Source organism: Geotrypetes seraphini, chromosome 4, assembly GCF_902459505.1.
Source record: "Geotrypetes seraphini chromosome 4, aGeoSer1.1, whole genome shotgun sequence".
NCBI lineage: Eukaryota > Metazoa > Chordata > Amphibia > Gymnophiona > Dermophiidae > Geotrypetes > Geotrypetes seraphini.
Window position 1 is genome coordinate 153,071,953 of NC_047087.1, and position 27,083 is coordinate 153,099,035.

At 44.2% G+C, this 27,083-nt stretch overlaps 1 protein-coding gene across 12 annotated transcripts in view; it reads left to right on the forward strand.

Annotated features, from left to right (window-relative positions):
• The window catches only part of C4H16orf70 (chromosome 4 C16orf70 homolog), a 1,667,531-nt gene that overhangs the window by 1,049,186 nt on the left and 591,262 nt on the right, over positions 1-27,083 (forward strand). For 7 of the 12 annotated variants that reach the window (XM_033942209.1, XM_033942208.1, XM_033942204.1 and 4 more), the window contains 2 exons: positions 8,111-8,193; positions 26,002-26,045. In XM_033942209.1, the coding sequence (XP_033798100.1) occupies positions 8,111-8,193; positions 26,002-26,045 (127 nt within the window). The remainder of the gene's footprint in view (positions 1-8,110; positions 8,194-26,001; positions 26,046-27,083) is intronic. The other 5 variants (XR_004539236.1, XR_004539235.1, XM_033942210.1 and 2 more) reach the window with 1 other exon arrangement.

Sequence of the window (27,083 nt, forward strand, 5' to 3'; positions counted from 1 at the left end):
GCGACCAGTGCTGGATGCAGTACTCCAGGTGAGGGTGCACCATAGCCCGGTACAGCGGCATGATAATCTTTTCCGATCTGTTCGTGATCCCCTTCTTTATCATTCCTAGCATTCTGTTCGCCTTTTTCGCCGCCACTGCACATTGCGTGGACGGCTTCATCGACTTGTTGATCAGAACTCTCAAGTCCCTTGCCCAGGAGGTCTCTCCAAGTACTGCCCCAGACATTCTATATTCGTGCATGAGATTTTTGTTACCGACATGTATCACTTTATACTTATCCACGTTGAACCTCATCTGCCATGTCGATGCTCATGTCGATGCCCATTCCTCAAGCCTGATTATGTCACGTTGCAGATCTTCGCAATTCCCCTGTGTCTTCACTACTCTGAATAACTTTGTATCATACGCAAATGTAATCACTTCGCTTGTCCTACCTATGTCCAGATCGTTTATAAAGATGTTGAAGAGCACCGAGCCCTGTGGCACTCGGACTGGAATAGTGTCACCACTGGAGCCTGAACAGATTTCCATTGAAGGGGGGGGGGGGTTTCATATGTTGCATGTGATAATTTTATATTACCTCTCAGATCACAACGACTGGCTATGCTCCCTATATTCAGATTTCAGATAGCACAATGCCATTATCAGTATAGAGTCCTGCCTTTTGGTTTGCATCCTCTTCCAGAGTATTCATCAAGGGCCTGGTTGTAGTGACAGCAGTGTTACAGACACAGGCTCTCCAGGTTTTCCCTGTCTGGATGATTGCCTCATCAATGATCCAACCTCGCAATGGGTCCTCGCAGTGACTCAATTCATAGTTTTCTTCTTTCATCAGTGGGGATCCAAAATGTTTTTTCCCAAATCCCAACTTCGACCTTCTTTAAATCTGCAATTTATCAGAGCTCTGCTACACACCTTTTATTTCAGAGTGTTTCTCCCTCAGCAGACAACAAAATTTGATTCAGCTTTGCGAGCAGACTTATCTTCTTCCATCAATCTTGGACAGACATCCAATGGTACTCCTAGGTCACATGGTTTCCACAGTGCATGTTACTCCGTTTACAAGACTTCATCTCAAGACTCCACAATAGACTCTTGCATGTCATAGGTCTCAAGCTCGCAACCCATTGTCTCAACATATTTCATTTGGTGGATGAGCTCTTCCTTGTTCCACACACCTCCACATCAGAAGGTTCTGACCATGCACTCATCCTCCTATGCTTGCAGGGTTTATCTGGATTGTCTTCGCTCTCAAAGTTGCTAGTCTACTAGAACCAGTTTTTCTATCTATATATTTTGGAACTCAGAGCGATCTACGATGCTCTCAAAACATTTCAGCATATTGTGACTAACTACATGGATGTTCAGGTTGCAGTGTATTACATACACAAGCAAGGAGGCAGGAGTTCTCCCCTTCTTTATTAGGACGCCCAAAAGACTTGGAAGTGGGCGATTGCTCGAAATATAATTTGAAAGCAGTACACATTCGAGAGAAGCAGTATTCTTTCTCAGACAGATTCAGTAGGTTTTTTCAGCCACAGGAGTGGACACTCAACTATATAGTTCTGCTTCTTATTTTCTGTCTTTGGGGGACTCCTCGAATAGACCTATTTGCGTTCCCCCCTCCCCCAAATAATCACAAGTTGCCTCAGTTTTGCTCCAGGTAGTATTCTCCTCAACACCTGGAACCTGATGCGTTTCTTCTTGCAAGTTTATGCGTTTCCTCCAATCCCTCTCATCTTCGAGAAACATCAATCAGGAATTGGCCACCATGATTCTGTTGGTCCTCGGTGGCCCAGGCATCCTTGTTTCTCCCCTATCAAGGACCTAATGCCTCTTCAGACTTTTCCACGTCATCTAATGCAGAGTCACAGATCTCTTCTGCTTCTCAATCTACAGGCTTTTACACCTGACAGCTTGGTACCTCTTGGGTTAACATGGACTGAGTTTTATCTTTCTCATCCTGTCAGACATATTTTAGAGGCATCATAAAAACCGTCTACACTGCAGTGTTACCAGCAGAAATGGACGCAGTTTTCCACTGGTGTATTTTTCATCGTCATGATGCTATATCCATCATATCTGCAGTATTGGATTTCTTCTATATTTATCCAATTTGGGCCTCAAGACCACTTTGATTCGAGCTCATCTCAGTGCTATTGATGCTTTTCACAGCCCAGCTGATGGTAAACATCTAACTGCTCATCCTGTTGTATCCAGATTCTTTGTCAGACCTTTTTAAGGTCAAACCACTTCTAATAGTTTGGGATCTCAATGTTCTTTTGAATCAATGTCCTCGGCTTATCTAAAATACCTCTCTTGGACAGTGGTTTTTTTCTCATCTCTCTTACTTCTTTTTGAGGAATGAGTGAACTTAAAGCACTGGTGGTGGATCCACTGTTCACAGTGTTTCATTATGACAAAGTTGTGCTTTGCATCCATCCAAAGTTCCTTCCAGAAGTAGTCATGGAATTCATCTAAATCAATCTATCGTACTTCCAATGTTCTTTCCTCAGACTCATTCTCATTCTGGAGAAACGGCTTTTCATTCTCTTGTTTCCAACGAGCCTGGGCTTCCTTCTTACAGAGAATTAAGCCACATAGAGCATCTCCTCAACTTTTGTCCCCTTTGAGCCTAATAAGTTGGGACATCCTGTATCTAAGAGAACTATATCTACAGGGTTAGCGGTTTGTATCGTTTTCTCTTATGCTTAGGCTGGGCTGCGACTGGGAGTTGTGTCACAGCCCACAAGATCCGAGCTATGGCAGCTTTTCTTGCTTTCCTACACTCAACTTCTATTGATGAAATATGTAAAGCTGCTACTTGGTCCTCAGTTCTTACTAGTGCTGCCCGATTCGCGATTCGAATCGATTCACCGATTCACTTCAGGTGAGTTGGTTTGAATCGATTCATTTACACAAAAAATCGAACTCACCGATTCAAAGGTCGGCCCCCTTGAAACACGCTCACGTTCAGGCTTTCCCTTTGCCGCGGCCGCCAGAGTCCTTCATCTAATGCAGACATGTCAAAGCGAAAGAGCCAGAGGCAACAGGAAAAGCAAACCCGGGAGCTGCTGATCGGGGCTGGGGGAGGAGCAAGGGGTGGGTCCTCTCCAGGAAGTGAGTGATCCCTTGACTTAACTCCCCTATAGGCACCGGTGGCAGCTGTGGAGCAGCTGTAGCTCATCTCCTCGGGCGGCGGGTTGGGGAAATAGACGGGGGAGGCGGAGGCGCTCACAGCCAATGAGCACGAGAAAGGAAAGTTCCCAACCTGCTGCCCTCGTTGCCATAGAAACCGCGTAAGCTGCCTATCCCCTACGCTCTCTGTGCTGCCCATTGGCTCTCCAAAGTGGCAGCAATTAAAAAGAAAAAAAAATTTAGTGTAGCCAATGAGGGACCGTGAGGCTCCCCCGTATTAGGATGCACTGCTTTATCTCCTTTCAGTGGCAGCAGCTAGTTCATGCGAATAAATGCGTCTTGTGACACTGTCTCACACCTCCCTGTTGGTCAGCGTTGGAAAATGAAGATAATTGGGCGTGGGTGCTATACAGGGGGGTATCTCCTGGCTGACTTACTGAATAACTATGAATCTAATTTTCCTTGCTATACATTCTTTCTTAAGAAGTTTTACCAAACGTAGAAGATGGCAGGGTTCAATTTACTAGACTCTCTGTTTGTGACATTTAAGCTTTGATTTAAAAATAAATTTAAAAATCCGTAGAAAATTATATAGAAAATACATTTTAGGGAGAGCTGCACAGAAATATGAATGATTTGAAATAGGTATGAATTAGTGCAGAAAAGAGGGAAAGTCTTTTTAATTTATTTTGTTTACATCACAGAGCTGGCGTGGGGTTGGAGAGGTTGTAACACTATACTTCAACTAAGACTAAGGGGTCCTTTTATTAAGGTGCGCATTTAGCGCGCGCTAAATCGGTTAGCGTACCTTAATAAAAGGACTCCTAAGTATCTTAATTAAAAATTCAGCCCATGATTTAGCCTGTGTTTTAGATTTCGGCCCCTTATGTGATTGAGTTTGACACCCCTGATCTAATGTAATTTCCGGTTTTGCGAAACCGTAAGTTACATAAGAAGAAAAGACATTGGCATGCGCCTGTGCTAGTGTGCGATCCGTGGCAGTGGCGGAGACAGCAACTTGCAAGCACATTGATTTTTTTTTTTGTAGTTGTTGGCTCTTGGCTGGCTCATTCCCAAAAGCATTTCTCCTCTCGAGTCCCCCGCAACTAATTTCAGCGTAAGTAAAGGATCTCTCTGCTGCAGTACTCTCTTCTTTTCCTGAGGCCATGGAATTGGGGGGAAAGGGGAAGCTGAGGACCTTTCTTTAGGGAAGCTGAGAATTGGGGAGGGGGGCTGGGGAGGAGGAATATGGGGCCTGGGGAAGCTGAGAATCGGGGGAGTTGGGGAGGGGGAATATGGGGTCCTTTCTTTGGGGATGCTCTGGGGAAGCTGAGAATCGGGGAGGGGGGCTGGGGAGGGGGAATATGGTAGTGCTGCCCGATTTCCTTGATATTGCCTTGCTTGAATAAAATGTTTAAACTTAAAAACCTGTGTCATTGAAAATGAATCAAATTGAAACATCGATTCAACAGGGTGAATCAAATCAAAATATTTTTCACTGAATTGGGCAGTACTAGTTCATACATTCACATCTCACTACTGTCTGGAATTCAATTCCAGACGGGAGGGTAATTTCAGCCAAGCAGTATTGTAAAATTTATTGTCTTAATGGCCAACACTCCCTCCATCCCATTCTAGTAAGCTAGGGAGTCCCACATGTGAAAATATGCTGACTGCTTGTCCTGGGATAAAGCACAGTTACTTACCGTAACGGGTGTTATAAAAGGGACAGCAGGCAGATATTCTCACAACCCATCCACCTCCCCTGGATGGCTTCTTAGCTTGTTTACGGAATTGAGGAGCCACAAGCCTCTGTCAGGTAGGAAGGCACTTGCGCATGAGTGGTACGGGCAGTTTGTGAACTTTAAGTTCTTAAAGTGGCGATGCACTTTTGAAGCTATCCATACCAGGGCTCCGTGAATGACATCATCCACATGTGAGAATATCTGCCTGCTGTCCCTGGATAATACCTGTTATGGTAAGTAACTGTGCTATCCCAAAACCTGATTGGCTAGGTGTGTCCCATAGACTGGCCTGAGAACACTTGCTCAACTCATTTGCTATCTGGAGCAATGATTCTTAGGACATAAAGGTTCTGTATATTTTCTGCAGATGTATTTCATATTGGAATGTGATCCCAAGAGGCTGCTAATACTTTGAGAGTTCAATAATTTTATTGAATATTATAAATAATATACAGAAAGCAGTTCAAGTACATGAAAATTGAATAAGAAATATTGATGTAGAAACAAAAGAAACCGTAATTGCATTCATTTGCATATAACAAATTATTAAGAAGCATTCAGAGTATTTGAAACTGCTAAGAAAAGAAATAGAAAGGGTAGATAAGCAGAGAGGATGAAGTAAAAGAAAAAAGAAAGTGAGGATGAAGTAAAAGAAAAAAGAAAGGTAAAGAAGGAGAAAGAGAAAGAGGGAGAAAAAGAGAGGGGTAGAAGTGTCTACGAGGCAGAATGAACATATGAATCCAAGAACGACCAAGGTGATTTATTTCGCATCAATTTTGTAGAGAAACGAGATATCATGTTTTTTTCATATGCATATGATTCGAATTTATGGTACATGCTCAAAGAGTTCCACCAAAAGGTGTAGTCTAGTAATGTAGATGATTTCCAATTTTTTAAAATGTGCATAAGAGCTGTCACAAACATGGTGTCAATGAGTTTGGGAGGACAGTTTGATAGTGCGAAGCAAGGGTGTTGAGAACGAAGGATTATAATGTCCATGGAAATAGGTTCTGAACATTTGGTAATAGATTTTATGGTGTCCCAGATACGAATCCAAAAGGAATGAACCATAGTACAGTGAAGAAGCATGTGATCAAGAGTTCCAGGCTCTTTCAAACAGTTCCAACAGGTAGGATCTTGTTTCAGTTTCGCTTTCCACATTCGAAACGGAGTCCATACTGCATTCCACATAACAAAGAACATTGATTGCGAGACTCTTGAGGATAATAGAGGACGATTTGTAGATGACCAGAAGAGTTCCCAATCTATTTCAGAAAACTTGGTCTTTAAGATAGAGCCCCAGTGGTTCATGGATTGAGGCGTAAAAGTGAAGGTGTGATCTCTTAAGATACTATAAAAAAGAGATATCGCCCTACCTTTCAGTAAAGCCAAGGTAGACCAGTGACGAATAGTTTGATGAGAGGTCATAAAGTCAGGGCGCATTTGCACATTAGATAGTATTCTAGTAAGCGTAAGCCATTGAGGATATACAGAGGATGGGAGTGAGTTTACAGAACAAAAAGTATCAAATGGGACAAATGAAGAGGAGGAGATCAATTGATGAACAAACCACACACCCGCCCGCTGCCACCTCTTCCATGAAAGGGATCTACCCTTATTTTGAATTTTAGAATTATTCCAAAGGGACATGAGTGGGCCTTCAGCAACAGAGATCTCAGCCACTGCATCTAATAATTGAAAAGCATGTTGTGTTGCGCTCAGCAAAGAATACTTTCTCAAGTGTCTAGGTATCGACACTGTAAGGAAGCAGGAGATGTGTAATGGTGCACATAAAAAGCATTCCATTTCAAACCATGCTGGTTGATCCTGTGGATAAGAGTCAACAATCCAGTGAGCTCCGTATTTGGCTAAGGATGCGATGTAATAATAATAAAAATCAGGTAAATTTAAGCCACCTTTAATCTTAGAGGCCTTCAGCTTGGCGAGAGCAATACGAGGTTTTTTCTTGTTCCAGATAAATTCAGAAATTTTCATATTAAGCCAATGAAATAACGGTTTATGGCAGAGAAGGGGAAGCATAGATAAAGTATAATTAATTTGTGGAGCTAAGGTCATTTTAATGGAGGCTATTCTACCCCACCAGGACAAATAAAGCGGGGACCAACGAGATGTAGTACTTGAAACCAAGTTTTTGATTTTAGATATATTGAGATCCTGAGCAAGTAATGGATCTTTATGTATTAAAATCCCCAAATATTTTACGGCTCCCTGTGACCATGAAAAAGGAAATTGAGCTACATCTGAGGAGGAAATGTGATCATTTAGCGGAAAGATCTCTGATTTCTCCCAATTAACAGAATATCCAGATATTTGAGAATATTGAGAGACGATGTGGATAAAATGAGGTAAAGAGACAAGAGGATCCTTGAGAAAGAGAAGGATATCATCAGCGTAAGCTGCTAGTTTAATCTCTCGACTGGACGAGGGAATACCTTTAATTAAGGAACATTGTCGGATAGCTAACAATAGAGGTTCCAATGCTAAATCAAATAATAGTGGTGAAAGGGGACAGCCTTGGCGGGTACCTCTATGGAGGGAAAATCTATTGGAGAGAGAGTTGTTTATTAGGATACGCGCCGTGGGTTGTCTGTATATTGTTTCTATCCAGTCTGTAAAGAAAGAACCAAAGTTGTACCATTTCAGTACTCGGAATAAGAAAGGCCACTCCACTCGGTCAAAGGCCTTCTCAGCCTGCTAATACTTTGAACCAGCATGGTTTGGATTAAACTGGGTTAATAATCCAACCAGAGCTACTTTATTGGTTACTTTTTCTTCTGGCAAGGATAAAGGTTTAATACTGAGGGCTTTTGTTTTTATATTTTATTTCTACATATCATCTTCATGAATAACTATTTTACACTCTGTGCTGCAGAAATACAAGTGTTTCCTGATATTACCCAGGCAATTCGAGCCTATAGTCAGTTAGAGACATTTTTGGCTGATCATTCAAGTTTAGGTGTTCCCATAGGTTAGATATGGGGAACTATACAGGTGCATACTGCTTTTGATGAGATGTTCATTCTCTTTGTTTTCCACAACTAGATGTGGGCTTGAGTTTGTGTGGGTATAACTTTTTGTCTATGATTGCTGTGTTAGTTTCTTTATTTACAACATTGAAAATGTTGAATTAAAATGTATATATTAGAAAAATAAGCAAGTAGTTAAATTTTTATTTTTGTATAAATATGTCATTTTTCTCAAATAGGATATTCTTTTTGATGCAAATACATATCAGGTGAAGAAATTTGTCTTGCATACAAATTATCCTGGTCATTACAACTTCAACATGTGAGTATGGAAGTTCTGCAGGGCACTATATATATGAAAATCTGGGAATGGATCCAGCCCTGCAGGCTAGCAGATGTTTGCTGCATATCAGATCATTTTGGGAGTAATCTCTGTCATTTAGCTCTTTTGTGAGGTACCAGTTATTTCTATAAGAAAATTGTGTGACATGTAATATTCCCTTCCTTTTACAAAGCTGTACTAGTGGCTGCCGCTGCGGTAACTGCCCCAAAACCCATAAGGATATAAAGGGCTTCGGGGCTTTTGCCGCGCGACTTTATAACAGAGGGGGATTATTAGTTACCCTAGAACTTTATTCATAAACAGACTGATGCTGAACAGTTTTCTAGAAAAAAAAACAAGCAGATCAGTCCCAAATGAAGAAATACGATTTATTAATATCAAACATCCAACATGGCCATGTTTCACCTACAGGTTGTTTCAGGGGTAGTAACTAAGAACAATAAAGGAGTCAAAATAAAACCAAAGTCACAAATACGATAAAATCATAAATAAAATATGGTTAAATCATAAATAATAATTAAATTAATATAGGCCCTCTTTTACTAACCCACGGTAGAGGTTTCTACCACAATAAATGCTCTGACGCTGCTCCACAATAAATTCTCCAAAGTGGGTTCTACCATGATAAATGCTCCAATGCCTATAGGAATTCTATGAGCATCGGAGCATTTAGCACTCCAAGCCACGGTAGAAACCTCTACCGTGGCTTATATACACATGACCTCCATTTAAAACAAACATCAAGTCAGATAGTGGCATGCTCAAGTGACTCACAAATGCTTGAAAATTGTGCTTGAAAAACTGCTTCTTTGCTAATAAAACTGATAATATGTATATAAAAACAGAGAAGTGGTGTCCCGCAGGACTCGGTGCTTGGGCCGCTGCTATTTATGTTTAAATGTTTTTATTCATTTTCAACGTGCATTAACAACAACAATCAGAGTAAACAATACAGAATACAGGTATGTTTGCACAAAATTCAAAAGTCCCCTCCCAACCCCCCACCTTCCAACAAAAACCCCCAACTGAAAATCCCTGGTGAGAAGAAAATGTAAAATAGAAACAAAACTGCTATTATGAGTTCAAAAGTCTATTCCGAGCCATCGAGGTAAGGGTCATCCAGAAACGCTCCCAAATCACTGTGAATCTGCGCCCCGATCTCGAGTCAATATCAACGAAGTGTCTACGTTCCAAAGCGGCCTGGGTGATCATTAATGATTTCCATTGACTGTAAGTCGGGGCCTCACAAGCCAACCAGGGCCGCTGCTTTTTAATATATTTATAAATGATCTAGAAACAGGGACAAAGTGTGAGATAATAAAATTTGCGGACGACACCAAACTATTTAATGGAGCTTGGACTAAAGAGGACTGCGAAGAATTGCAAACTAGGGGAATGGGCGACGAGATGGCAGATGAAGTTCAACGTTGAGAAATGTAAAGTACTACATGTGGGAAGCAGAAACCCAAGGTACAGCTATACGATGGGAGGGATGTTATTGAAGGAGAGTACCCAAGAAAGGGACTTGGGGGTAATGGTGGACATGACAATGAAGCCGACGGCACAGTGCGCAGCAGCCGCTAAGAGAGCGAATAGAATGCTAGGTATAATCAAGAAGGGTATTACTACCAGAACGAAAGAAGTTATCCTGCCATTGTATTGGGCAATGGTGTGTCCACATCTGGAGTACTGCGTCCAGTATTGGTTGCCGTACCTTAAGAAGGATATGGCGTTACTCGAGAGGGTTCAGAGGAGAGCGACACGTCTGATAAAAGGTATGGAAAACCTTTCATATGCTGAGAGATTGGAGAAACTGGGACTCTTTTCCCTGGAGAAGAAGAGACTTAGAGGGGATATGATAGAGACTTACAAGATCATGAAGGGCATAAAGAGAGTAGAGAGGGACAGATTCTTCAAACTTTCGAAAAATAAGAGAACAAGAGGGCATTTGGAAAAGTTGAAAGGAGACAGATTCAAAACAAATACTAGGAAGTTTTTCTTTACCCAACGTGTGGTGGACACCTGGAATGCGCTTCCAGAGGGCGTAATTGGGCAGAGTACAGTACTGGGGTTCAAGAAAGGATTGGACAATTTCCTGCTGGATAAAGGGATAGAGGGGTATAGATAGAGGATTACTGCACAGGTCCTGGACCTGTTGGGCCACCGCGTGAGCGGACTGCTGGGCACGATGGACCTCAGGTCTGACCCAGCGGAAGCATTGCTTATGTTCTTATGTTAAGTGAGAGTCTGTGACATTGTGCAAGAGTCCATCAAAAGGAATGTGACACATTTTGCTTATAAAATATTCAAATCATACCTGCAGGGGATGACAAAAACAACCCCTGCCAGTCAGCACTTCCACAAAACCTAAAAGCAGAAATGCAACTCAATTTTTATTCATTGTGAAACTATGAACTCAAATTGAATACATGGCACAATTTGGGAACATAAAAACAGGATAGAGAAGATAACAAAAGTACTTACAAATCAGAGTATCTTCAACTGGCAGCATTTCTTGCTCACAAAAGCTAGTAAAGAGTCTGACTCTGACATGCTCAAACAGCAGCTAGTTAAATGCTTTTTCTGGGGTCAGAGTTCATGCCAAATAGTCATTCTCAATTGTCAATTAAAACATTAAAAGTATTTTCCTGTCTTACCACAAAACTTCAGATGGTTAAAAATTATTTCTCTAATGAATTTTTAACCAGTTGAAAGCCATAATTAGATTTTTTAAAATAACTACACTCCTTGGCTAATGCCAACCTCAAAAATGTAATATTTAAAACAAAAATGCTACGAAATAATGATGTTAAAAACAAAATTGGATGGTGCCATCTGGGCTTCATGAAAGTCCGCAGTTAAATTAATACACAAAGCTAAAAAATATGATCATGTTACCCCTTTACTCATCAAATCTCACTGGCTTCCAATCTCTCACCGAATCACTTTTAAAACTTTATTCCTAGTTTATAAAACTTTAATTTCAAACGAACCCCTCTTCATATCAAAAATGATAGTCCCATATAATCCTCCGCGATCCTTAAGATCATCTTTATCTAACCAGCTTTCAGTCCCTTCATTAAGAATAATTGGCACTAGACGTAAAGATATGTTTTCAGTGGTGGCCCCCTCATTGTGGAACTCTCTCCCAAACTTTATTAAAAATGAAAAAGATCTTATCTCTTTTAAAAAATTGTTAAAAACTTACTTGTTTCAAGATGCATATGACTTATGAAATGATCTTTTCTTATAATCTCATATGTTTTTAAGATTCTCTTTTCCTGTTTTTTTCGAATTATACCTATTGTATTTTCCCTTCCATGTAAATTTTAACAAATAATGCCATTGTAACTTTCCCCTTCCTTCCTTTTCAATCATGTTTGTCCAATTTGTCTTGTCAATTGTCTAACTTAGTAAAATTTTATGTATTACCACAATCTGCTGGTTTTTAATTGTACATCGCTTAGAAATTTGTAATAAGCGATACATCAAATGTAAATAAACTTGAAACTTGAAACTCCATAGGGTTGAGGATTAAAGAAACAAAATGTAACATTTCCCTGTCATGGGTTATAGATTTGTTATGACCAGTGGCATACCTAGCGTATGTGACACCCAGAGCTGATCATTTTATAATACCCCCATATAAAAAATTATTTTTAGTAATTTTATTTAGTTTTATATCCAGAGAGCTCAGAATGGGTTACAGCTTAACATTCACAGTGTTACAATACAGTGGTGTAAACAGAATAAACAAAAAAGACTTTTCCTCTCTCTTTTAGGTCCTAGCTCATGCTTACTGCTCTGGTGGGATACACATTTCAAATCTGACATATTGTAATCACAAAACAGAAAATACAATTATGTTTTCTACCTTTGTTTTCTGGTCATTTTATTATTCAAATCATGTTGGTCTCAGGCTCTGGTTTCTGTTTGTCTTCTGTTAACTCGCTCACCAGGGTCTCCTGCCCATTTGATGTTTTCTTCTTTCTCTATGCTCACCATCCATCTTCCATCTCTGTATCTTCCCTTCTACTGCCATATCCAATATTTCTTTCCCACTGTCCACCATCTCTCTCTCTCTCTCACGTTGCCTTGTTCTCTGAGTCAAACCTCTCTATTCTCCTCCATGCCGCAGCTCTCCCTTTCTCCCCTCCATTATCATTTGCAACATTTCTTTCTCTCTCCCCATGCATCACCTCTCCCTACCCTTCACCCTATGTTCAAAATTTTTCCTTCTCTCTTCTCCATGCATGCCTCCCTCCCTCCACCATATGCAGGATTTCTTTCTCTCACCCCTGTCTACTCTTTGTTGCATTTCCCTTCCTCTTCTCTAGCCCATGTTAAACAATTCTTCCTTCCCCCCCCCTGTCTAGCATTTTTCTATCTCTCCCTCCCATCCAAGGCTATTTTTAGACATGCTGGGGCCCAGGGCAGATATTAAGGAGGGGACTCTTGATCCTCTCTCTTCCTTGCCTCCTCCCTCTAATTCCTCTTCTTCCATTACTACCATTACTATAAAAATAACTTCTATCAGCTCTCCAGACCGGTATAGCCTTTACTGATGGGTAATAGCTCACTTTGACCAGCAGGTGGAGACTAAACTTTGGTTGTAGTACTAAATAGCTGTATCCTCTCTAGGAGACCAGTTTTTGCTCAGTCTCTCAGCAGGTGAAAGTGAGCTGTGCCAGTCTCCTCTTAATTAGGCCTGTTGGAATTTGTTTAGTGCTCCTTGTCCCTTTAACCCTGTTGAAGACTCAATTTCTTTTTTTAAAACCCTTCCTTTTGTAGTTTCCCTTGATTGTCTCATTTGCTTTCAATTATTGTATTTCCATCCCTATATTCCGTATTGGTTTTGTTTGTCCTATAAGTCATGTTTTTAGTATATGAATTTTTGTTTCCCTGTATGTTGTCATAAATTGTTTTAGAATTGTACATCGCCTTGTATATATGATTAGGCGATCAATCAAATTTTAAATAAACTTGAAACTTCTTGTGTTGGATTGAGCTTAGGGGGGACCCTGTTTGGGAGTCCGCTTGACCTCGGGGGTGCCACACTTGATGGGTCACAAGTTGAGTTCCTCCCCCCCCTTTCTTCCACCCCCCCATATTTGTGTAGAGGTACCTCAGCTGTAAGTCTTGCCATCAATACCGGCACGGCATATAGCTTAGAGAACTAGTGGAGTGTGTTCTGACAGAAAAAAAAAAAAATCCTGAGGCAGTGCCGGTCTGAAGGGATCCTTCAGTGCTTTGTAATTGATTTTTATTTGTTAACCGGCACTTTTTCTTACAGCTAGATCACATATTACGCAATGAGCACTTTTAAAGGGAAAAAGTGCTCATTGTGTTTCAGACACGAGGCAGCCGTGGTCGGCCTGTGCATGCGATATGCAGGCTGCCATGAAGGAGAAATCTAGTCGGTATTGGGTGCTGGCTTCCAGAGATCCCCTTTGCGAGTGCCTCACATGCCGGCAGCTGGCACCGGGGAAACCCAGGCTTCCCTCGGCTGCCCACACAGGGATTCCCCTAAAATAAGGTTTCCCTTACTGCCGATGTTGTTGGGGACTCCCTTACCACTGCTGCCAGCTTGCCTGCTTTAGTGGCTGAGGTGATTCAGGCCTCAAGGGTTCCATTTAGGCGGGATCTGCTCTGATTTTGGCGGGAAGAACCTCCATCTTGTCTGTAGACCTTTCCCCTGTATTGGAGAGACATGGGCAGGTTTCTGCTGGGTCCCCTGCTGTGGCAGGGGGTTTTCCCTCTGATTTTGTTTTTGCCTTGTGTAAGGCTTATTTACAGGTGGCTTGGGATCCTGCTTCCGAGGCGGTTTGGGGGGAATTTTTCCCTCAACGGCCACTCCAGTTTGGCCCCCATCTGTGCCGGTTGCATCCCCATCTCCTCCTCTCTCCAAGCGGCTGAGGGTCTCTTGGGATGATGATTTTGCATATGAGAAGCAATTTTCTTTTGTTTAGGACCTGGACCTTATGGGAGATCTCCAGGATCCTTATGGGGGGACAGATGCCTTTATCAGCGGCTTTGTGGTTCCATCAGCTGGTGACGCTGCATCTGTGGTGAGCTCCAGGAGCTTATTCTTTAGGTCTCCTCAGTATTGCGTTTTGTGTAAGATGCGAAGGAGCCCCCATGTGTGGTGGACCCTTTGCTTAGGGGGATCCGCTCTACATCCCGCTCTTTTCCTATGCAAGAGGATATTCAAGAAATTGTTCTTGCGCAGTGGAAAAGTGCCGGAGGCACCCTTTCATTTTGCACATTCTATGGACCACCTGTATCCCATCCATAAAGGGGATAGGGATACTCTGAAGTCTCCTGTGGTGGACGCAGTGGCATACCCGTTGAGGGCGGTTCAGCCTTAAGGAACTCTGAGGATCGTAGGTTAGAGTCTCTTCTTAAACCGAATTTTGATGTCTCTGCCTTATCAGTTCAGGCAGCAATTTGTAGCAGTCTGGTGACTCGGGTCTGTTTTTGCTGAGCCGAGCGTGTCCTTGACCATGAGTCAGATGACTGGTCCTTGGTGTCCTGTCTCCTGTCTGCCAGCCAGTTTTTGATCCATCGGTGGATCTCCCCTTGCACCCCGTGGTTCCATAGCTTCTTAAGCAGTCTTTCATGTGGTACCTTGTCAAAGGCTTTTTGGAAGTCAAGGTAGATGATGTCTATGGATTCCCCTTTATCCACCTGGCTGTTTACCCCCTCAAAGAAGTGCAATAAGTTTGTGAGGCATGACCTACCCTTGCAGAAGCCATGCTGGCTCGACTTTAGCTGTCCATTATTTTCGATGTGTTCACAGATGCTGTCCTTAATCAGCGCTTCCATCATCTTTCCTGGGACTGAGGTCAGGCTCACCGGCCTGTAGTTTCCCGGGTCACCCCTAGAACCCTTCTTGAAGATGGGCGTGACATTTGCTATTTTCCAGTCCTCCGGGATCTCTCCAGTTTTTAAGGATAGGTTGCATATTTGTCGAAGTGGCTCTGCTATTTTGTTCCTTAGTTCCTTGAGTACCCTTGGGTGAATGTTGTCCGGTCCTGGCGATTTGTCGCTCTTTAGCCTGTCTATCTGCCTGAGGACATCCTCTTGGCTTATCGCTAGTTGGACCAGCTTATCATCCTGATCTCCATTTACGATCTCTTCGGGTTCTGGAATGTTGGTTGTGTCCTCCCTCGTGAAGACTGACGTGAAGAAATCATTTAACTTGTCAGCTATCTCTTTTTCCTCTTTTACCACTCCCTTTCTGTCTCCTTCATCCAAGGGTCCCACTTCCTCCCTTGCTGGTTGCTTCCCCTTAATGTACCTGAAGAATGATTTGAAGTTTGTTGCTTCCCCCGCCAGTCTCTCCTCATATTCTCTTTTTGCTTTCCTAACCACTCGGTGACACTCTCTTTGGTGTTTTTTGTGCTCTTTCTGGTTATCCTCTGTTTGGTCCTTTTTCCATTTTTTGAATGATGCTTTCTTGTCACTTATCGCCTTTTTCACTGCATTTGTTATCCACACTGGGTTTTTGTTCTATTTTTTTGCACCCTTTTCTGAACTTGGGGACACACAGGTTCTGTGCTTCGTGCACCATGCCCTTGAGTAGGGTCCAGGCTTTTTCTACGGACTCCATCTTCCTTGTGTTGCTGTTGAGTTTCTTTCCCACCATTTTCCTCATGGCATCATAATTCCCTTTCTTGAAGTTGAGTGCTGTCGTTATGGTTCTTTTCACCTTTGATGATCCAAATTCTAGCCTGCACTGGATCGTGTTGTGATCGCTGTTTCCTAGTGGGGCTAGTACCGCCACCTCCTTTGCGGGTCCCCCTAGTCCGTTGAAGATTAGGTCAAGAGTGGCATCTCCCCGTGTTGGTTCCAAGACCAGCTGTTCCATGAAACAGTCCCTTGTGGCCTCCAGGAATTTGGTCTCCTCGTGCAGTTTGAGTGCCCGATACTCCAGTCTATCCCAGGGTAGTTGAAATCCCCCATCACAACCACACTTCCGCTTTTGCATACCTGCCTCAGCTCAGCTTCCAGGTCCTGGTCGATTTCTTCCGATTGACCAGGTGGGTGATAGTACAGACCCAATTTTATGTCTGTTCCAGTTCCTACCGGTAGCTTAACCCATAGTGATTCCAAGCTATCCGCTCTTACTGTTGTTTCCATCCTGGTTGAGGGTATGGAGACTTTTATATATAGCGCTATTCCTCCACCTTTTTTGTGTGTCCTGTCTCTCCTGTAGAGTTTGTACCCTGATATGGCCACATCCCATTTATTGTCATCAGTCCACCACGTTTCTGTGACTCCAATTATGTCTATGTCCTTCTTGCTGGCTATGACTTCCAGCTCTCCCATTTTTGCCCTTAGGCTCCTAGCACTAGTATATAGGCGATGTAAGTCCCTGTTGTTTGCTCTTCCTGCTGGTCTTCCTCGTGGTTTGGCGCTCCTGACGTCCCCCTCATGGGTTGCCAGTCCCCGAGCCTTGTCTCGGTCATCCTCCTCCTACGATGTGTCTGTTTCGTCTTCAGCCTGTTTCCCCATTTTTGGTTGCCCCTCTGGCTCCCGTTGATCTCTGTTAATCCTGCATGCTAGTTTCCTTTGTGCCCTGGGCCCCTGCATTGCATCCTTAGGTCCTTTATCCAAAAATTCCCTCTCAGTCCTGAGTCCTCTTTTACAATGTTCTTGCTCAGTATCTTTATTCGATACTTTAGTCCGATGTGTCGAGGTCAGATCGACTATCGGCTTTCCCCTTCTCCTCAGTTTAAAGCCAAGTCTATGACGCTCTGGACAGCATCCTCGTCCCAGTCGTGCTCAGGTGCAGTCCGTCTCTCCTGTAGAGCTTGTTCTTCCCCAAGAAAGTTGTCCAGTTCCGAACAAAGTGGAAACCCTCCTCTTCGCACCATCTCCTCAGCCAACCGTTTATTGCTTGTAGTTCGCTCTGCCTCCTTGCGTCCGCTCTCGGTACTGGCAGGATCTCTGAGAAGGCTATCTTCCTTGTCCTCAGTTTCAGTTTCCTCCCCAGGATCCTGAACTGGTCAGTTAGTGTAGTCCTGTTGTAGTTCCTTCTGCTGACGTCGTTGGTTCCAATGTGGATTACCACTGCTGTCTCCTCCATCTCAGCTCCCTCCATGATCCTCTCGATTCTGTCGATGACGTCCTTCGTTCTAGCCCCCGGTAGACATGTCACTAGACGGTCCTCTCTCCCTCCAGCTATGTGACTGTCCACTTCTCTCAGGATTGAGTCACCCACTACGATAGCAGATCTCCCCTTCCTCATCTCTGGTCTCAGGTCTGTGTCAGTGGCGCAGTCCTCCAGTCCTTCCTCCGGGCTCTCTTGGGTCTCCACCTCATCTGCCTGTCCTGATCCCCCACAAGGTCCTATTCCCATGGCCTCTGGTGGGTTCTGTCGTCCAACTGTTGGTTCTCTCCTGATGTGCTGGTGGTCCTGTGCCTCCACCATCCTGCAAGCCTCCTCGATGAACTTCTCGAGCTCTCTAACTTGTTCCGTGATGTGACTTTCTCTGGTGGTGTCTTCAGTTGCCCAGCGCTGTTCCTCTATGGTGCAGAGTCCCTCCAGCTCCTGGACTCTAACCTACAGTCTCCCGACCTCCTTCTTCAGGCTATCCAGTTCCTGGCATCGACTGCATATGTACGCCTGCCTCCCGGAGGGGAGGTAGTCATACATGTGACACTCGGTGCAGTATACTGGGTAGCTCTGCTGGGTTTCTACAGCCTCCATTCCTCTTTTCCCGCTCCTATGTCCCACAGTGTGTATGAGTGGTGCCCGGCGCGCAGCTAGCTGAAAGAGTGGAGAGAGAAAAGAAAATGAGTAGAGAGAAGTACCTGTGGATTATTTTGCAGAAGTTAGATAACGCTGCTGGGCTGCCCAGGCTCCTTCTCAAGGCTCCTTCGCAAAGGCGCTCTTGCTAAGGCGAGCGCCTTTGCCGCTCGCCTTCGCCGTGCGCCGAACAGCTGCGCACCGTTGGCTCACCTCCTTTTATGGAGGAGCCCGGACGCTAGCTGCTGATGTGGTGGGGTGGGCGGAGCTACTCTCGCCGCTGTCCCGTTGATGTCTTCCCCTTCTCCGGCGCTTTGCTGTCTCCCCTCCGCTTCCCCAGTGCCTCGCCCTGTCCTCTCCTCGCCTGCCTCCTCGTGCTGTGGAAAAAAAGAAAAAGAAAAACTCGTAGTAGATGACGGCAGATAAAAACCAGTCTGCCCAACCTGATTCAATCTAAAAAAATTTTTTTTTTCCTTAGCTATTTCTGGGCAAGTATTCAAAGCTCTGCCCGGTACTGTGCTTAGGTTCCAACTACTGAAGTCTCTGTCAAAGCTCATTCCAGCCCATCTACATCATTCTAACCATTGACGCCCTCCCCAGCCCATGCTCAACCAAACGGCCATATACAGACACACACCATGCAAGTCTGTCCAGTACTGGCCTTAGTTCTTCACAATTTACTATTATTTTCTGATTCTAGATCCTCTGTGTTCATGCTATGCTTTTTTAAATTCCGTCACCATTTTCCTCTCCAACCACCTCTCTCAGGAGCTCATTCCAGGCATCCACCACCGACTCCATAAAGAAGAATTTCCTTACGTTGCGCTTGAGTCTAACACTCCTCAAGCTCAAATTATGTCCTCTGGTTTTACCATTTTTCTTTCTCTGGAAAAGATTTTGTTCTACATTAGTACCTTTCAAGTATTTGAACATCTGAATCATATCTTCCCCTGTTCCTCCTTTCCTCTAGGGTTTGCATATTCAGGGCTTCCAGTCTCTCCTCATACGTCTTTTGATGCAAACCTCCTAGCATTTTCGTTGCCCTCCTCTGGACCGCTTCAAGTCTTCTTATGTCCTTCGCCAGATACAGCCTCCAAAACTGTAAGTGGGGCCTCACCAACGACCTGTAGATGGGATATCAACACCTTCTTTCTTCTACTGGTTACGCCTCTCTTTATACAGCTCAGCATCCTTCTGGCAGCAGCCACCGACTTGTCGCACTGTTTTTTTGCCTTTAGATCTTTGGACACTATCACCCCAAGGTCTCTCTCCCCATCTATGTATATCAGCCTCTCTCCTCCCAGCATATACGGTTCCTTCTGATTATTAATCCCCAAATGCATTACTCTGCATTTCTTTGCACTGAATTTTAGTTGCCAGATATTACACCATTCCTCTAACTTTTGCAGATCCTTTTTCATGTTTTCCACTCCCTCCTCGATGTCTGCTCTTACAAATCTTGGTATCATATGCAAAAAGGCAAACCTTACCTTCTATTTCTTCAGCCGTGTCACTCACAAATATATTGAACAGGATCGGCCCCAGCACCAAACCCTGAGGGACTCCACTACTCACCTTTGCTTCCTCCGAACGACTTCCATTAACCACCACCTTCTGGCGTCTGTCTGACCATAAGTTTCTAATCCAGTTCTCCACTTTGGGTCCTAACTTCAACCCTTCAAGTTTGTTCAAGAGCCTTCTATGAGGAACTGTGTCAAAGGTCTTGCTGAAATCTAAGTAAATTACATCTGGTATATGTCCTCGATCCAGTTCTCTGGTCACCCAATCAAAAAATTCCCTCAGGTTCGTTTGGCACGATTTACCTTTAGTAAAGCCATGTTGCCTTGGATCCTGTAAATCATTAGATTCTAGGAAATTCACTATCCTTTCTTTCAGCAACACTTCCATTATTTTTCCAACAATCGAAGTGAGGCTTACTGGCCTTAGTTTCCCGCTTCATCTCTGTGACCACTTTTGTGAATAGGGACCACATCCACTCTTCTGGACAGAGGTACGACAAGTGAAGTGATTAAATTTGCGGATGGTACAAAGTTATACAGAGTAGTGAAGACACAGGGGGATTGTGAAGTTCTGCAACGTGACATAATCAGGCTTGAGGAATAAGCATCAACATGGCAGATGAGGTTCAACGTGGATAAGTGTAAAGTGATGCATGTCGGTAACAAAAATCTCATGCACTAATACAGGTTGTTCGTGGCGGTACTTGGAGAGACCTCCCAAGAAAGAGACTTTGGAGTTCTGATTGACAAGTCAATGAAGCCATCCACGCAATGTGCTGTGGTGTCGAAAAGGGTGAACAGAATGCTAGGAATGATAAAGAAGGGGATCACGAACAGATTGGAGAAGGTTATCATGCCACTGTACCAGGCCATGGTGCGCCCTCACCTGGAGTACTGCGTCCAGCACTAGTCACTGGACATGAAGAAGGACACGGTACTACCCGAAAGGGTCCAGAGAAGAGCGACTAAGATGGTTGAGGGACTGGAGGAGTTGTCGTCAGTGTTCCCGCTAAGCTGCGCTGGGGTGCGCTGACGCACAAAATATTACCTCGCAGCGCACAAGTTTCTCGTCACAGCGCACACAGTGTAGAGCACAGTTCTTCAACCGCCGGTCCGCAAACAAAATCTTGCCGGTCCGCGAAGGATTCGGTCCCCGCCGCAACGAAAGGCCGGCGTCAGCTGACTTGCAACTTCCTGTTGCAGTCGCTGTGCCGGGACTCCTGCCTTCCACCGCGTTTGCCTCCTGCCTTGTCTCCGCACCTCCAGACCAGCAGCGGCAGCTGTGTATGCTTTTAACTTCGGCACAGAGCTGCCCCTAATCAATAGTTTAGCGCGGTTTCATAAGGCAGCCTCGGGGCCTTTGCTAGGCCGGCCCACATCGCATCATCGAAGCGGGCCGGCTATCAAAGGCCCCGAGGCTGCCTCATGAAACCGCGCTAAACTATTGATTAGGGGCAGCTCTGTGCCGAAGTTAAAAGCATACAGAGCTGCCGCTGCTGGTCTGAACTCTTGGGCCGCTGAAGGAGGGCAAAAAGCAGCTGTCCTGGAGGTTTCCCTTCCTCTCGCCTTTACAGGTTCCTTTTTTCCACCTTTTTTTTTTTCCTTCAAACGGCAACGGGCCCCAGCATCGACATCAATCAAGTAAGTTCCACTGTCAATCAAGCGGTTCTGCTCGGCCAAAGCTTCCCCTGTGACATGAGCCACCCTCAGGGGAAAGAAAGTGACCCACAAAGGTGAGGGGAAGGGGGGCAGATGATGGAAGTTGGGGGGGGGGGAGAGAGAGAGAGAAGGGGCAGATGATGGAATGGAGGAGATGAGAGAGAGAGAGAAGGGGACAGATGATGGAAGTGAGAAGAAGGGAGAGAGAGCAGAAGGCAGATGGATGTCAGTTGAGAAGGGAGAGCAGATGCTGAATGGAAGTGGGGAAAGAACACATACTGGATGGAAGGAGGAGATAAATAAAGGGGGAAGAAAATAGTAAGATAATGGAGGGGTGAGGGAAAGGGGTGACAAGCTGTGTGTAGACACAGTGAAAAGAGGGAAACGGGACTAAATAGTAAGAAAGAATTTAATTTAGATGGAGGCAGAAAATAGAGAAGGAAGACCAGAGAAGAAAAGGGAAGAGAGAGCAGAGAATGATCAGATCTGAGTGGAGGAAATGAGAAGAGAGATATGCTAAAAACCACAGGGGGGAGGGAAGGATAGAGATGCCAGACCATGAGGGGAACAGAAGGAAGATGATGGATGCTAGACCAAATTGGGGGGGGGGGGGGGGCAGGAGGAGAGATGGCAGGGAAAGACAGACAGTGAATGGAAGGGGCAGATGCTGGACTGAAGAGACAGAGAAGGTTATCATGCTGCTGTACCGGGCCATGGTACGCCCTCACCTGGAGTACTGCGTCCAGCACTGGTACTTTAAGAAGGACACGGTACTACTCGAAAGGATCCAGAGAAGAGCAACTAAAATGGTTAAGGGGCTGGAGGAGTTGCCGTACAGCGAAAGATTAGAGAAACTGGGCCTCTTCTCCCTTGAGCAGAGGAGATTGAGAGGGGACATGATAGAAACATTCAAGGTACTGAAGGGAATAGACTTAGTAGCTAAGGCAGGGAGAACGAGAGGGCACTCTCTAAAGTTGAAAGGGGATAGATTCCATACAAACGTAAGGAAGTTCTGTGGTAGAAAGCAACATATTTATTTGGCTCATAACTTGCTGGCGCCCGATATTTTTAGCTCACAGTGAAAAAGTTTGCTCACAACACCCGCCCGCTTAGAGGGAACACTGGGTCGTGCACGAAAGATTAGAGAAATTGGTCCTCTTCTCCCTCGAGCAGAGGAGATTGAGAGGGGACATGATCAAAACATTCAAGGTACTGAAGGGAATAGACTTAGTAGATAGACAGGTTGTTCACCCTCTCCAAGGTAGAGAGAACGAGAGGGCACTCTCTAAAGTTAAAAGGGGATAGATTCCGTACAAATGTAAGGAAGTTCTTCATCACCCAGAGAGTGGTAGAAAGCTGGAACGCTCTATTGGAGGCTGTTATAGGGGAAAACACCCTCCAGGGATTCAAGACAAAGTTAGACAAGTTGCTGCTGAACCGAAACATATGCAGGTAAGGTTGGTCTCAGTTAGGGCACTGGTTTTTGACCTAAGGGCCACCGCATGAGTGGATTGCTGGGCACGATGGACTAGAGAATGACATGGGGAAAAAAATCTGTCCCCGTCACTGCCCCGTCCCAGGCCCACCGTCCCCTTCACCGCCCCATCCCCGCCATCCCCTTCACCGCCCTGTCACCGTCACTGTCATCCCATTCACCGCCCTGTCACTGTCCCCGCAGCATCCATATAAGCCTCAGTACTGCAATATTTAGCTTCCTTATAAATCAAAGTTCTGGCTGCTGAACTAGAGAAAGAGATGTTCAGCTGGCAGGGCTTTGTTTATAAATTTTTATCAACAGAACTAATATACTACTTTATCCTAAAGAAAAAGAAAATAAATAGAATTTTTTTTTCTACCTTTGTTGTCTGGTTTCTGCTTTCCTCATCTCATTCAATTCCTTCCATCCACTGTGTGTCTTCTCTCTGCGTCTTCCATTTGCTCTGTTACTGTGCTTTTCCCTTCACCCCCCCCCCCCCCACACACACACAATTGGTCTGGCACCCATCTTCTTCCCTCCGCTCCCCCATAGTCTGGCATCTGTCTTCTTCCCTTCCAGCGACCTCTCCCCACTCTGTCTTCCACATGTCCCTTCAGGGTCTGTTCCTCTCCACCCTCCTTCAATGTCTGTTCTATTCCTTTCCACCACCACCCTTCCGTCCCTCCTTCACCATCTGTTCCTTTCTACCACCCTTCAGCTCCTCTCGCGCAGCCTATCTATCTACCTCCCTCCCTCCCTCCCTCTTACTTTCGTGGCATGTTACAATGTAATTTGTGCAAGCCGCTGGAGCCTGCGAGCTCGGTCCCCAAACAATCTCGCTTCTGTGTTCCTATTTTCCCCATTTCTAATATCTCCCCTATGTATCTGGCATTGCCCCCCCGTGTCCATATACCATCCCCATGGCATGTATGTCCCCATTATGTCTCTGTCCCTATGCCCCCAAGCACATAATTTCCCCTCTGTTTCTGTTACCTTCCTGTGTCCAGATTTCCCCTCTCTTCCTCTTCCACACCAATTTGTCTCTTCTCTTCAACCCCATCTAGCTTCTTTCCCTCTTTCTTCCCTCCCCCTGCTTCCTGCATCTGGCTCACCTTTCTTTTCTGCTGTGGGTTTCTTTCTCTCCCTTTTCATCCCCTTGGCCCAGAATCTCTTTCCCTTTCACGCCCTCCTTCCTAGTGTGAGCCGGGAACACGCGTGATTGCGCAGTCCAGCAGCCCCCTCCCACCCGATCGCAGCGTTCCGCCATCTCCCTCCCTCCATCTCACCTTAGATGCCGAGTTTGCCGGCTTTCTTTTTCGCCCAGCCGCACGTGTTCAAAAAGCCGTGCACGCGCAGCTGCTCAGTTGTTCAATCTTCTCCTCTGATGCAACCAGAAATAGGAAGTTGCAGCGGAGGAGAAAATTGAACAACTCGAGCAGCCGCGTGTGCGCGGCTTTTTGAAAGAGTGCAGCTGGGTGAAAAAGAAAGCCAGTAAAGGTGAGGTGGAGGGAGAGAGATGGCGGAACGCTGCGATCGGCCGGGTGGGGGCTGCTGGACCGCGCGATCCTTGATTTCCTCACTGAGGAGACAAGACCATTCACTGCTCCACAGGGCGGTGAATGGCCTTGTCCCCATCCCCGCAGCAACCACTATTTTTTTCTTTCCCCGTTTCGGTGGGTTACTCGCGGCTAGCCACGGGTAACAACCACCGTATCATTCTCTACGATGGAACACTGGTCTGACCCAGCAGTGGCAATTCTTATGTTCTTATGTACATCAATCATTGGGAGCTCATCATCTTCAATCTCTGGGTGTTAAACATCATTCGTTAGATTAATTCTTCATTTCCACACCCTTCCTCTGGATCATCCTCCAAGAGAGTCTGCTTCAAACCCTGCACAGTCCTCTCTTCTTCTCCAGGAGGTTTAATTCCTTCTTCTTCTTAACGCCATTGAGGTGGAGGTTCCTCTCTCTCAACACAATTTCATGTTTGAGTTCTTTTAGCACCCTGGGATGTATAGCATCCAGTCCAGATGATTTATCACTTTTTAACTTGTCGATTTGGCTTAGTACATCTTCCATATTTACTGAGATTTCTTTCAGTTCCTCCGCATCATCACCCTTAAAAAACATTTCCGGTTCAGGTAGATCTCTTACATCGTCTTCCGTAAAGACGAAGCAAAGAATTTATTCAGTCTTTCCACTAAGGTACTAACTGCAGGTCACAGTAGAGCTTCCTGGGAACTAGGATGGACAGGGAACGATACGGAGTGAATTCCTTCTGCATATGGCTCACGGCTATGGGGAGATAACCCCATAGAATGACACACTGGATAAGATATTATCAAGGTATGGACATAATCTCTTTATTGCTTAATTAACATTAACAAGCTGTAACTTAAAGTTTTTAAATAGATGTTTTGTCCCAGCTGTTACTTCCTGTAAGATTGGGCAATAGATGGATCACTGTGCCCTAAGCTAACACATTGTTACAAGATGTCCAATGCATTGCAATAAATAATGATCTCAGCGAGTATAAATGTAATGCTGACAGGAGCAAAACCAATAGCGCATGATTTATATGTCATTATAGACTTGCTGATGTTAGGGAAAATTACTAATGACAAGAATTCACATGATCAATGAACCAAATATGGACCTAGTAGCAAAATACTGTCATATGCAATTTATCAATGAATCTTAATAATGTAATTGTAATTGGAAGATGTACTAACTTACGTATGAAATGATGTCATGAAGCTAATAAAATGGCTCAGGGAGACTCTTGGCTTGGATTCTGTCAGTTAGCAGATAACTAAGCGCTCCATAAGACCTTATTGTTGTAACATGAATTTGTCTGGTTGTTATTCTTTGGACTTCCCCAGAGATGGAAAAAAGGGCTGATGGAAGTAGGAAGTTTGTCCATATAGTTTTTCAGAGCAATCACCACGTGTGCAAAGTTGATTCTACAACATTGAAGTTTCTGGAGAATTTTGCTTATATTTCACCATTATCAAAGACTATATACATAAAAGCATTCCAAAGACAGCTTCACAGGAAGAGGTCATTGGAATACTTTTATGTTTCACTTATATATGCTGATATTTGTCAACATTTGCTTATTTCTGATCTGAAGAAGGGTCACACTCAAAAGCTAATTTAAAAAATGCATTAAGTTAGTCCAATAAAAAAGGTATCACCTTATTTTCTTTGTTTTGTTTTACTTCTAGAAATTACCTTTAAAAATGGACTAACATGGCTACCACATAATTTTGCTCTTGACTGAAATGTGGTGTATCAAATCCAATAGAACATAAACCAGTTTGTTTTGAATTATATTAACATTTCTCAATTACTTTTCATTTTTTACTTTACAGTTACCATCGCTGTGATTTCAAGATTCCTCTAACTATTAAGGGAGGTGAGTAATGCATTCAGCTTCTAGATAAAATAATAAGAACTGGAATTTATTCCTGAGTTTGCCAATATAAAACATACATTCATTTAAACTAAACTAAACCTTAGGTTTGTATACCGCACCATCTCCACAAGCGTAGAGCTCGGCACGGTTTACAAGGTTAGGTTGAAAAGGAGCTACAATGAAGGGTTATAGGAAAGGAGCTAGGAAGATAAAGAGGGACAGGGTACCAAAGAGCGGGAAGTGTTAGATTTTTGAAAAGAGCCAAGTTTTCAGGTGTTTGCAGAAGGATTGGAGGGAACTTGAAATTCTGAGCGGGGATGTGAGGTTGTTCCAGAGTTCTGTGGTTCTAAAGGGGAGGGATGTTCCTAGTTTTCCTACGCGGGATATACCTTTTGCAGAGGGGAATGATAGTTTCCGTTTTTGGGAGGATCTAGTGGAATTAGGGTTAGAGGAGTTCCAGATGAGTGGGATAACGGGAGGGAGGATGCCATGTAGGATCTTGAAAGCTAAACAGGCACATTTAAAGAGGACTCTGGAGTGAACTGGGAGCCAGTGAAGTTTGGACAGGAGTGGGGAGATGTGGTCGAACTTGCCTTTAGCGAAAATAAGCTTGGCCGCAACGTTCTGGATTAGCTGAAGTCTATGGAGTTTTTTTTTTAGTTAGGCTTAAATTGCAATAATCCAGTCTAGAGAGGATGGTGGATTGAACAAGGACAACAAAGTGAGAATGATGAAAGTACAATCTCACTTTCCTCAGCATATGAAGACTAAAGAAGCATTTTTTTACCAAGAAGTTGAGGTGGTCATTGAAGGAGAGAGAGGAGTCTATGATGATGCCAAGGACTTTGCTTGAAAACTCAAGCTGAAAAGTGGAGCCGGAAGATAATGGGATGGAGGTGGGTAAATGACCTAATATTGGGCCGAGCCAAAGTAGTTTTGTTTTGGACTCGTTCAATTTCATTTGTACAGAATGTGCCCAGGATTGAAGGTTCATTATACATGCGGATATGTTCTCAGCGAGGTTAGTGAGGTTCGAGT